The 12,871-nt window shown below is 52.1% G+C and overlaps 1 protein-coding gene across 3 annotated transcripts in view; it reads left to right on the top strand.

Annotated features, from left to right (window-relative positions):
- The window catches only part of PREX1 (phosphatidylinositol-3,4,5-trisphosphate dependent Rac exchange factor 1), a 176,894-nt gene that overhangs the window by 64,228 nt on the left and 99,795 nt on the right, over window positions 1–12,871 (top strand). For all 3 annotated transcript variants that reach the window (XM_027621888.2, XM_027621889.2, XM_027621890.2), the window contains exon 2: window positions 10,680–10,751. In XM_027621888.2, coding sequence (XP_027477689.1) covers window positions 10,680–10,751 — 72 coding nt within the window. The remainder of the gene's footprint in view (window positions 1–10,679; window positions 10,752–12,871) is intronic.

Here is a 12,871-nt window from a genome sequence, read left to right as displayed (position 1 = left end):
GCCTCCCTGCCCCGGGGTCGCTCCCTGGCTCTCAGGGGGCCCCCCGCCCGTCGCCCACCCTGGCCCCTTGCTTGCTCTCATGCCCTGTACTGGCTGCCCTCCCTGTCCGGGCCCACTTCTCTCCTCCCTGCCTGTGTTTGCTGGAGCACCTCCCAGGTTGACTACTTACATTCAAATCCTTGTCCCGGCCGGCATCTGCTTCTGGGGGCCCAGCCTCATAAGACTCCCATCATGGCCAGGCTGCTAAAATATGCCCACAGTCCATGTCCTCTGTGCTGGCTATATGCGCAGCTCCAGGTGGAGCTGCTTGGTGCTTGACATGGTGATGTAGGTTGTGCTTGGTAGACATTTAAATCAAGATTTATTCATTTGATGACACAGTTTTCTTTTTATATTTGGAGCCAGTACTTGGATTTTTTAAAGGTCTCCGGGGTTTTGTTTTTTAAAGATTTTATTTATTTGAGAGAGGGAGACAGCGTGAGAGAGAGAGAGAGTGTGTGAACATGAGTAGGGGGAAGGGCAGAGGGAGAGGGAGAACCAGACTCCCCGCTGAGCAGGGAGCCCGATATGGGGCTCAATCCCAGGACCCCAACATCATGACCCGAGCCGAAAGCAGACGCTTAAGCCACGGAGCCACCCAGGCACCCCAAGGTCTCCAGTGTTTCTGACGGTCCGAGAATCAGCGCCTAGAGGCCAGGAGGAAGGGGCCTACTCTTGTTTAATATGGAATTAAAAGTGCCTGCCCCTTCCATGGTCATTTATTGAGCACTTACTGGGCACCCCTTGTGAGCCTGGTGCTGAGCTGGATCCTGGGGGCTCTCAGCATGGGGGTGGAGGGAGACACAGAGTTGCATTTAATCTTTAATCTTTATGTGAGCACCTTGCAAGGTGAGGCCCTGTTACCCAGGCACAGAGCCTGGCCAGCTGACTCTAGAAACCCCATGTGCTGATTTATGCCCTGGTTTCCTTTTCCCTAAAATGGGGATATTCACAGCACACCTCGTAGGATTGTTCTCAGGGACAAACAAGCTGGTCATTGGGTACTTGCGAACCCACTGACTTCTCTGTGCCAGGCAACAGTCTAGGCTTAGGGGTGAATGGTGTGTGAACAAGCCACTTCTTTCCCGGTGTAGACATGGCAGGCAGTAAATGAGTGACAAGCAAGGAAATAGATATGTGTAGGTGGAGGTGAATGCTGTAGGGCAGAAAAAGATGGCTAAGATGGAGCAAATGGAGGGGAAGGATGGGCTTCTGCTGTAAGTGGGGTGGTGGGAGAAGACCTCTCAGAAGTGACATTTGATTCTAGATGGGAATGAATTGAGTGAGGAAGGGGCCCTGCAGATATCTGGAGACAGTCTTCCAGACAGAGGGAACAGCAAGTGCAAAGGCCCTGAGGTGGGCTGGTGCTTGGTGTGTTCATGGAACAGTATGGAGGCCTCAAATGTAGCTTATTTTTAGTGCTTACAAGAAGATATTTGTCTGTTAAAGCTATAGTATGATGTAACATTATTTGTGCTGTTTTATATAATGACACAAGTTTTATATACATACGCAGAATTTATAATGTTTTATATGAGCTGTCACATGAAGGAATAAGTCTGAAGTTGCAGAAGGAATGTTATTTTCTCTCAGTCCTATCTGGTATATCTGTGACTGAATATGTAACTGACTGTGACGTCTCAAATCTGCAATTTGGGTATTTTGGGAAAGTTGTTCTGGGCAGTGGCTTTCTGCTCCTGGCACAGGCCCCACAAAAAGTGGCGAGAATGGAGTGCAGGAGGTTTTGCTCTCAGCCTGGTTGGTGGCAGGGGCTGTGGATGAGGGAAGGTCTCTCTCTCCTGCGGGCTGTGGGAGTGCCAGGCCAGCTCGTCGGGGGCTGGCCGAGATGGGCACCTTCCTGGGGGGCCTTGTGGCTTCCAGAGTCAACACAGAGAAGGAGGGGTGGGCAGCTCAGAGGCTCAGGGCAGAAGCAAAGCCTTCTCACCTCATATTTGCCTGGTTCCTGCTCTCTGCCGGCGGGCACTGCCCCGTCCACACAGCAACACACGCCGTTCAGGAGGAGAAGGCAGACTAGCCTCCTTGATGCTAAAGAAGTGATAACTTGGGTGGGCAGGAGGGCCTGGTTTGTTTAGCAACCTCTCCTGTCCAAAAAAAAAAAAAAAAAAAAAGGAAGTAACTTACATTTATGCTAGAGAATGACTTGTGATTTGAAAGTGGCATGCTCATTTTGGAAATGCGGGAAAAAAACAGAAACGAAGAAAGAAGAAAATTAAAATCACTTGTAATTCTACTCTCAGAATTAGGTTCCACGGCTAGCGATAAAACCCAAGAAAGAGTGCCTTCAATGAGATGGAAGTTTTCTTTCTTATTGAATTATAGGCAGCCTGGGGCAGATACACTGAGGAACATAAGCTTCTCTGTTGCTGCTCCATCTTCTTCGGTATGGTTTCCACTTCATGGTACAAGGTGGCTGCTTGACCTCCAGGCATCACATTGGTTATCCAATCAGCAGGAAGGAGGTATAGCTGAAAAGAATCCCCACCTGTTCTTCCCACCCCCAGGGATACCTCCAAGATGTCGTACATGGTACGAGCACTTAGAGCCCCTAGCCCAAACTTAGTCACACGGCCATGCCTAGCTGTAAGGGAAGCTGGGAAATAGTCTTTATTCTAAAATCTTGGATTCTATTTCTAAAGGAAAAGGTCAGACCAGATATTGGGGGACAGCTAGTAATCTCAGCCTTATTCTCACACAGTTTAGGTTCTTTCCTTCCACACTTCTTTTTTCTGTGCTTATGTGGAGATGATTTATTTAACCAAAAATGAGATTATATTTTATGTATTCTGTAACTTGTCCCTGCCCCCCCCCCCCCCGATTAGGGATCCATCAATGGCCTTTGTCCATACCATGAAATGGACTTCTGAAAAACCATTTCTAGCATGATCATCCTTTGTGGAGATGGACAATTTAACTAAACCCCAAGTGATAGAATTATAAATCAGATACTGAAGTTCAATCTCGATGCCATGTGTGAGATTTATTTTTTGCCATGGCATAAATGCCCAGAACTTGCACGGATAGAGCATAGGACTTGGGCATTCGAAGGAGTCAGTGGGCCTTGAAGGGTTCTCCCCAAACTCTGGCCTGTGCTGGGAGCAGGCCATGCAACCCCTACTCTGCTGCTGATATTACTGTTTTATTGTTACTGCTTGGACTCCAGGGCCCTGCTCTTCTGTGACACGCTGCTTCCCTGGACACCTGGCCACCGCGACCATGTGGGGGGATGGGCCCCCCCTTTCTCTGTCCTTGCTGTAATCTGGGGCTTCCCCACCCCCCAGCTCCCCTTACTCCTGACCGGTCCCCTGGCCCTCTCCGGTTTCACCATATGTCTGGTGAGGTCACCCTGGCCACGGCAGGGGTGTCCTTGGGGGCAGCTGAGCCCACCTGCCCCCCTCAGTGATCAGGTTGCTGGCATCAGTCTCAGAGAGCGACCTCGAGGCCTCTTTCCATCCTTTTTCTCTTCGGGGAGAGATTTGTCCTCCCCAGGCTGTGGCTGCAGGTTCCAGACAGATGGCAGCTCCCTAGAGGCACCCCGAAGGACAGCTGCTACCTGTTTTATGCTCATGTGGTTTGTTGTCTGCAGTTACTCACTGAGGATGTGTGTGTGTGTGGAGGGGTAGGCTGAGGACTCATCACCAGGCCAAACTGCCTGGGTTCGAGGCCCAGCTCTGCCACTCGCTAGCTGAGTGGCTTTGGGTAAGCTCTTCACAGCGCTGGGCCTCAGTTCCCTCCTCTGTAAAATGGGCACAGCCATAAGAGTACCTTCCTGCTATGATTACCTGAGGATTAAAATGCTTAGCGCAGTACCTGACACATAATAGGGCCCCAAGATGTAAGGGATGGTAATAACAAACACTAGTAAATGTTTTATTATTATTATTATTACTGTTATTATTCCAGTACTCCCAATTCTGTACCGGTTACTTCTGGAGCCTCTTCTGGGCCCCCCTTCCTCAGTTTCTCTCCCTGTGCCACCTCTCCTCCACACCTTTGTTGAGCACCTGCTGTGGGCTAAGGAGCCGGCAGTGAATGAAACCGCCTTCTGCCCTGAGACCGCTCCCACTCTGTGGGGGCGATGCTCCCAGACAGTGAGGTACACACATAATTCCGTCGATGAGGCCACTGCCGACAGTGATCAATTCTGGGAAGGGTGGCAGGGTTCAGGTGGCTGTGGGGAGTGTGGCAAGACCCTCCTTTCTCTGGGTCTAAGAGGAGCCCTCCCTGAGGGGGGGGGTCTCCTGTGCTAGGTGAACGTCTGGGAAGAAAGCTCCCTAGGCCCAGAGCAACCACCACAGAGGTCTGGGCGGGGACAGGCTCGCTGTGTTCCCTGGACAAAAGGAGACCAGCTCCCGTAGCTGAGCAAGGGGTGGGAGGAGCCCTCATCCTGCAGTGTCTTGTCTTTCTGGGTTTTAGTAAGAGCCTCTTCTAAGGCATGGGTTACTCTCCCTTGGCGCTACTGACATTTGGGTCCAGAAACATCTCTGTGGGGCCCGTCCCGGGTGTTGCAGGATGGTTAGCAGCATCCGTGATCTCTACACAGTAGCACTCAACCTCCCTAGTCGTGACAACCCCAGGAACCTGCAGATATTGTCCTCTCTTCCGGAAGGCACGATTACCTCTGAGTTGGAAACCACTAATCCAAGGCAAGGTGGGGCAGGTGTGAGCCTGCCATCAGGACACCTGGTTCTTCTTCTTTTTTTTAAGATTTTATTTATTTGACAGAGACACCAGCGAGAGAGGGAGCACAAGCAGGGGCAGTGGGAGAGAGAGAAGCAGGCTTCCCGCAGAGCAGGGAGCCCGATGCGGGGCTCGATCCCAGGACCCTGGGATCATGACCTGAGCCGAAGGCAGACGCTTAACGACTGAGCCACCCAGGAGCCCCAGGAGACCTGGTTCTGATCTGTGTTTTGTCACTAACCTTTTGCTTGACCTCAGATGAGTGCCTCTCATGCTCCCCGGTTTCCTCTGTGTAGTAGGAGCTCTCTGGAGATGGCAAACACACAGCCCTACTAGCCCCACCATTACCATAGCTGTGGCAGACATGACTAATCAATCATGTTGTGTCTGGGAGCCCTGGAGACACTTGGGCCCAATGAGCAGCTTCTGTGGTCCTCTGTGAGCGGCAAGCGGGAGTCACACAGTCCTGGGCTCAGGTTTGGCTCTGTTGACTTCTGGCTAGATGACTTCCTTTAGGTTACTCATCCTCTGGGCCTCAGTTTTTCTTATCTGTAGAATGGGACCAAAATACCCCGAAAGCTGATTGTGGGGTTCAAAATGAACTAATGATGGGACCGTGTGAGTCTCAGCACACGTTTGTTACATGAAAGAATGAGAGCACGTGGATCTTGTCCTAGGTGTGGAGTCGTGGGGACTCTCATCTGCTGCTGGTTGGAGTGTATGTGGGTGCGATCCTGTCACAGAGCTGTTTGGCCTTAACTAGTCAAGTTGAACATGTCTCTTAACATCTGGCCAACCATTCCACACCTGGTATACATCTGGAGAGACTTGCGTGCTTGTACCTCAGGAGATCTGGGTGTACGTTTGGAGGATCTGGAGCACCTGGGCCCCACGGACCTGCTGCTCATTGTAGCATTGTTTATCGGAAGGACATTTGAAACAACCTAAACTTCTGCCTCATGATAGTGGGTGCAATACTTTTAAGTATTCAGCAACAAAGTGAACAACTTGAGATCTTAGTGTGGGTTGGGTGCCCAGAAGCAGATCCAGAGACTGATTCAGGGGGGAGGAGTTTCTTTGGGAGGAAGCACTGAGGGACTACCGATAGCCAAGTGAGGGATTGAGGTAGGGGGTGGAAGGGGGCCACGCAAGGTGTGTCGTCAAGCGGGTTGCCATTGTGGGCCCCTGGGGAGGTGGCCTGGGTCACGCTCCTCAGGCTTCTCATCTGTCTGCCTGGCCTGCCCTGCCCTGGGAGGGGGCCCCCAGGCTCCGAGATGGGGGGCCGGCAGCTGGAAGGGGTGCTGGCGTGCACCCCAGGGGTAAGGACTGAGGGACGTGGGTGGGGTCCGGGTGACAGGTGTTGCCAGGCGCGCATAACAACATGGATGAATGTGGAAGATGGGATGTCGAGTGAGAAAAGCAAGCTGCTGAAAGTGCATCATTTATAGAAATGTTGTAAACACGCAGAACAGTGTTCTTTATTGCTTATCCATTCACATGTGCATGGTAAGTGGGCACCATGTCCAGGACGGGGGCAGGGGTGCCTTGTGGGAGGGCAGGTGCATAGGTGGCTCCCCTCTTTCTGTGGTGATTCATTTCTTCTTGTTCTTCACTGAGGTTTGATGTTCACATGGTACATGGATAAAGTACACCCTGAGGAGACTTTGCATATGCATTGGCCTGTGTAACCAGTGCTCAGATCAATAGAACATTTCCAGCACCTCCCAGGGCTCCCTTGTGCCCCTTCCCAGTCGGCACCTCCCCCAGATTTGATGAATTTCTTTTAGAGAATGGTTTAAAGCCAATTTGGGATAATGCTAGGATTTTCCAATGCTGAGTTTGTGGGTGTTGGTTGGATTTTTCTCTGTCCTTTTCTAAATCCTTCACGTATTCCATCATCATCATCATCACCAAAAGCAGAGGGGGGACTTGGGCAGGTGTGGGGGCAGGCAGCACCGACTGACAGAGATTGCGGGGCCAAAGCAGAGTCTCAGGCAGCCCTGGGAATCCTGAGAATGGCCTCATCTCTAAGGGAGGTTCCCAAGACAGAGCTGCTTTTGGCTGAGCGTTCCAGAGCTGTCAGGCTTGGACCGGGAGTCGCCCCCGAGGGTCATTCTAACCGCCTGCCTGCACGGAGGGTATTGGCACCGCCTGGAAAAGCCGGTCGTGCCTTGGGCCGCTCAAGGGCTGGGCCCAGAGCCCCTGCCTACCCATTCTTTCCGGGTCACGAGCTGCCCATTGGCCTGTTTGTGGCTGCTCTGTGGGTGGCCTGAGCCTGTCATTGTCCCAGCACAATAGTGGTGGCTTTGCTTGCTCGAAGAAACCAGGACAGGAAGCCCCGATCTAGGCCAGCACTCCCAGCTTCCTGCTGTCCCCAGCGGTGCTGGGCCAGTGGGCCTTTGTCTCTCTCCTGATCAGGAGGCTGGAGGCCGGCTTTCCCGGCAGTGCCACTGCCCTGCTGAGGCATCCTCTAGGAGCTCCTGTCCCCTGGCCCCGTGGTCCTTTAAAAGGCAAGGTCAGCAGGCTTCCAGCAGGCTCCTGCTGTGTGTCGGGCACATCCCATCCCTTCCTTTGATTGTTGAGGGCTTGCAGTATGCCAGGCACTACTGTAGGCCCTGGGGATGTAGCTGGGAAGAGAGGCAAGCCCCCTGCCCTCATGGAGCTTCCATTCACTTTATCCTGTTACATTCTTGAAAGGTAGGGCAGCAGTGCTATGATCCCCCTATTTGGGAATCGTAAACTGAGACTCAGAGAGGCTTATGCATTTTCCTGAGGTTATGCAGCAGGAAAGAGGAGGAACTCTGCTTTAAACACAAACTGTCAGTTTTTCCAAACCTGGCCTTTATCGTTGGATTGGGGTAAAGGTTTCATTCCAGCCATGCTCCCTCCTTATCTTGGCTGATGTAGATTGCCTAACCTCACTCTTTTCTTTTCTTTTTTTTTTTTTTAAGGTTTATTTATTTGACAGAGAGAGAGACACAGCAAGAGAGGGAACCCAAGCAGGGGGAGTGGGAGAAGGAGAAGCAGGCTTCCCGCGGAGCAGGGAGCCCGATGCGGGGCTCGACCCCAGGACCCTGGGATCATGACCTGAGCCGAAGGCAGATGCTTAACGACTGAGCCATCCGGGCTCCCCTAACCTCACTCTTTTCGTCTGTCAAATGGACTTTTAATGGAAGATGGGAAGGTGGGGAGTGTATGAAGACAAGGAGGGCTTCCTGGAGGAGGTGACATTTGCGCTAAGGCCTGATGGATGAGAAGCAGCTGGCCCATGGCAGAGTTGGGTAGAATACCCTGCTAGTAAGAGCAGCATGTGCAGAGGTCCTGAGGCAGGAATGTCTCCTGGCAGATGGAAGAAATAGAATGATGGTGGGGCTGAAGATTGTTGAGGTGTGGAGTGATGAAATACTGGAAGGTGTGGTGAGAGATTAACTAGGACAAGATTATGGGGGGCTTTATGGGCCGTGGAAGGATTCTTTGTTGTTGTTGTTTTGTTTCGTTTTTGTTTTTAAGCATAGTTGGAAGCCATGGAGAATTTTAAGCTGTGGATTGACAGGATCTGATTTACATATTTAATAGGATTCCTCTGGCTGTGTGTGGAGAAAGGACTTTGGGGGCAATGAGGGGGAACAGGGAGGAGGTGATTGCACCTTGGACTGGGGCAAGGGTGGCCATGGAGGTGGAGAGAAGAGGTTGGATTTTTTTTTTTTTAAAGATTTATTTATTTGAGAGAGACAGAGAGACAGAGAGGGTGCACACTCAAGCAGGGGGAAGGGCGGAGGGAGAGTGAGAATCTTCAGGCAGATTCCCCGCCCAGCGTGGAGCCTGATGCGGGGCTCAATCCCATGACCCATGAGATCATGACCTGAGCGGAAACCAAGAGTCGGATGCCCAACTCACTGAGCCACCCAGGCGCCCCCAAGGTTGGATTTTTAATACCTGTTGAAGGTGAAGCTGATAGAATTTGCTGATGGATAGAAGTGGGGTGCCAGAGAAAGAGGGGCATGGAGGGTGACTGGGACAACTGGGGGGTTTTGGCTGGAGCCCCCGGCAGGCAGCGGTGCCAGGTGGTGTGGGTTGGGGGGCGGGGAATCAGGAGCTAGGTTTTTGGATGCCCCTTGGCATCCAGGTGGAATATGTGGAGTCTTCAGGGGAGAAGTCCAGGCTGGGGACTTAAACATGGGCCGAGGGGACTGGTGGGGATGGCTGTGCCTGGCTCTATGTCCTTGACTTTCCTCCCCATGACCCACTGTGTGAGGCACCAGTGCACCGCCTCCTAGGAGACCCGAGTCTGCGGCCGGCCGGCGCCCCGCGACAGCCCACTGACATCGCTTGGGTGATGGAAAGGGTCTGACAGCCGTCTGTGGAAGGCCAGCCTCCTTTTGGCCTGCCTGGCCCTGCTTTCCTCCACCCTGGGCTGTCCCCTCTGCCTCCCCGCCACTCGGAGATCTCCCCAGACAAGCATGGGCACAGGAGACACACTCTTAATTAACCAGCAGCCGGGCTCTGTGGCGGGGACAGTGTGTAGATCCCCATCGCTGTAATCAGCTGTGGCAGGGAGGGTGAGCGATGGGCCAGCGCAGCTCCTCGCGGCTCTTTGGCCGTGACCGGCCTGAGAAGTCATTTTCACAGGGGATGTCCTAGAGCTGATGCCAGGTCAGCTCAGGTCCAGGTCCTCAAGTCGGGGCAGACCAGGCAGAGTTTGCTGTGTGGGACAGGCCTCAGTCTCCCTCGGGTGCGTCTCCCCCCGGCCACGTACTTGTCAGGAGATTTTCTGCTGCCTGCTCCATCCCAGCCACACGAGGGTCAGGCCACCATCATTTGTCATTTCTCAGGGCGGCTGCACCCATCCATTCTGGTGCCCCTGCCGTCATGCTTGACCCCTAAAATCCAGTTCCTCACAAAAACCACCAATATCTGGCCAGTATTTAAAAACTGGGAGATTTTGCTTAAAAAACAAGAAAAAAAACCCAACTTAATTTCTGGCTTCTGTTGAAAAAAATCCCAGAACATCTGGTGGTACTGGGCCGACCGGCTTCCCACCTGACCGCACTTGGAGGGGAGAAGCAGCCATCCCCCTTGGGATAGAAGCAGCCACCCCCCCCCCCCTTCATCGTTGTCTGTCACATTGCAGAGGACAGAGATGACTTCTCTGTTCTGAGCCCCTGGGAAAAGTGGCGGGACAGCTGGGGTCCGTCCATGCGGCAGGATCCCGGGCAGCTGTGAAAAAGAATGAAGATGCTCCCCGTGAAGGAAAGGAAGGATCTCTAAACAGGATTAAGTGGGAAAAGCAGGTGCCGCATGTCCTGGGTATGCTGCTATTTTTTTGTGTGTAAAAAAGGGGAAGAATAAGAAGACGTGTGCGTGTGTGTATGTGTATAAGTATATATATCCCCGTTTGTCATTTTTGCATGAAGATTCTCTGGAAGGTTACCCAAGACACTAGTAGCTGTGGTTCGCCTGGGAGGTGGGGAGGGACTAGACACCCTGGGGCCCGGGGTGTAGGAGAGAGGCTTTTCGTATTTTTGACTCTATATTTTTGACTTTTGAACCGTTTGAATGTGTTATTATTTAGAAGTTAAAGTTTTGGAAAAGAGGGGGGAAGAAGGGAAATGAATTATGGCCTGGGAGAGACCTGTGGGTGAGGAAGCAGATGGGAGGGTGTCTTCCTGAGGGTAAGAAGGCTTTGCCATGTTCCCTGCACAGGGCCTGGGGTATAAGACATGCTCAGTAAACACTTGTTGACTGAATGGGGGTGAGGGGTATTCCAGTGTGTTTAATGCAGAAGCTAGGTAGGTTTTTCCTTATTCCCTGCCCACGTCCCTGGACCGTGGTGCCTCCCGTGTCCGTCCTAGGTGGCATTGGAACTTGTGGCCCTCCTTTTGGGCCATCCCTGGGAGATCGGAGGCCTGCATGTTCACCTCTCCTTGCTTCTCTTCCTCTAGGCATTCCTGCATCGCATCCGGCAGAACGTGGCAGACTCTGTGGAGAAGGGCCTCACCGAGGAGAATGTCAAGGTGTGGACTGCTGGCTAGCCCCTTTGCAGACTGTCCTTGCTCCTCCAGGGGCGAGGCTCCGAGGGCAGAGTGGGAGGCGCACCCACCCTGCTGGCCGCTGGCTTTGCCTTCCCGCAGCTTGCTCCCTGCAGCCCCTGGGGGCTCTGCGCTTGGCGGACGTCAGGAGGACTCAGCCAAGTCGAGGCTGTGTCTCCTTGCTCACCACGGCCTCCTGGCTTCCAGCCTTCTCTGTGCCAGGCCCCCTGGCGTGGAGCCAGTGGAAAATCCCTTCCCAAACGCCCCTGGGAGCCTTGGCACCTCCAGCTGCCCTCTTGGCAGCCCTGGCCTGTGCCCCTGCACTGGGCATTGAGTGTCGAGGCAGAGCAGTTGAGTAATTGGGTCTGGCCTTCGCCTTGGCTGTGGCTCTGGGGAGTTTCGGGAGGATGTCAATAGCCCCTCTGTGTGCGTGGCGGAGGCCCCTGCACTCCCTGGGCCTGGCTTTCTAGCGTGACCTCACTCTCTGGGAAGCTGCCTTTAGTTCTTGGGGCTCCGGGGTCCTGGTCCAAGGGGAGAGCGGGGGGCAGCGTGGGGTGGGAGTCAGAAGTGCCTGACTCGTATAGCACACGAAGGACTTGGTCCAACAGGACATTCTCCCCACATGCCTTGGTCAGTCTGGACAGGAACCTTACAGTGGATAATCCTGAGTCTAGTTTTTTGGGTAAGAAAGCTAAGGCTTTAGATGTAAAGAGACCCGCTCAGGTCTCACTGCCTGGCTGGTCCCTGATAGCGCTGGGATTTAAGTATTTTATGCATGCATGTATTCTTCGTTCAGTAAATATTTACTGAGGACCTGCTGTTTATTTATTATGTGTATTTCTCACAATGTATTTCTTTGTTGCAATTTAAAAATTATTAGAATTTTGAATTGTAACATTATAGTTTTTAAAAAATTCCTTTTTTAATGAGCTAGGACTCCTTTTTTAATGAGTGAAGGGTGCATCCTAAGTGTCAAACGTGAAGCAGTTTCACATATGAACACAACCACAATGAAGACGGAGCATTTCCTGCCCCTGCGGGCTCCTCTGTGTTCCCCTCCCCGTAAATGCCCACTCCCCAAAGAAGAACCACTGATTAGTTTTGCCTGTATGTGAATTGTTTATAGAAGTGAGCTCTTTCACATCTGGTGCCTTTTGCTCACTGGTATGTGTGTGAGATTTGCCCATGTTGTTATGTGTGGCTATGATTCAGTCTCTTTAATTGCTGGGTCGTAATCCGTAGTACGAATGTCCCATAATTTACCATCCATTCTCTTGTTGACGGATATTTGAGTTATTTCCAATTCTGGGCTTTTATATATGCCCCTAAGAATGTATATATACGTTCTTTTTTTTTAATGCTTTTTATTGTTATGTTAATCACTGTACATTACATCATTCGTTTTTGATGCAGTGTTCCATGATTCATTGTTTGTGCATAACACCCAGTGCTCCACGCAGAACGTGCCCTCCTCAATACCCATCACCAGGCTAACCCATCCCCCCACCCCCCTCCCCTCTAGAACCGTCAGTTTGTTTTTCAGGGTCCATCCTCTCTCATGGTTCGTCTCCCCCTCCGACTACTCCCCTTCAAGGAATGTATATATACCTTCTTGTATATGCCTTTTGGTGGACACAGGATCTCATTTCTTTTGGGAGACAGATATTTATTTTGAAATTTTGCAGCTGTCCGTTGAAGGAGGTATGACGGTAGATCTATCCTATCTGTCTTTAACAGAAGCCGATTTAACCATGTGAACTGGAAAGGGTGAGAGAGAAACAGAACCAGATAGTGCGGGTGGTTCTTCCAGCCACCACCCTGACAAGTGTCCCCCAGGGCGAGGCAGAGGTGGAAGACACTCCCGGCTCTTTCACAGAGCAGCCTATGAAGAAGGGTCTCCACCCCTCTGCCTTCCCTGCCCACCCTCAGGCCATCTCCCTCTGCTGACTCATTCCAAAGGTCTGTGGGGTTGCTCTTCATTCCTTGAGGTCTTCGCCTCAGATGTCACTTTCTCAGAGTGACCATCCCTGGCCCTCTACCTGGCCCTGGGACTCCCTTCCTGTTTTACTTTTGTCTTTAGTGCTTCTGGCCCCCCAGAACATTCT

This window comes from Zalophus californianus, chromosome 8, assembly GCF_009762305.2.
Source record: "Zalophus californianus isolate mZalCal1 chromosome 8, mZalCal1.pri.v2, whole genome shotgun sequence".
NCBI lineage: Eukaryota > Metazoa > Chordata > Mammalia > Carnivora > Otariidae > Zalophus > Zalophus californianus.
This window is presented reverse-complemented; position numbering and strand designations above follow the sequence as displayed.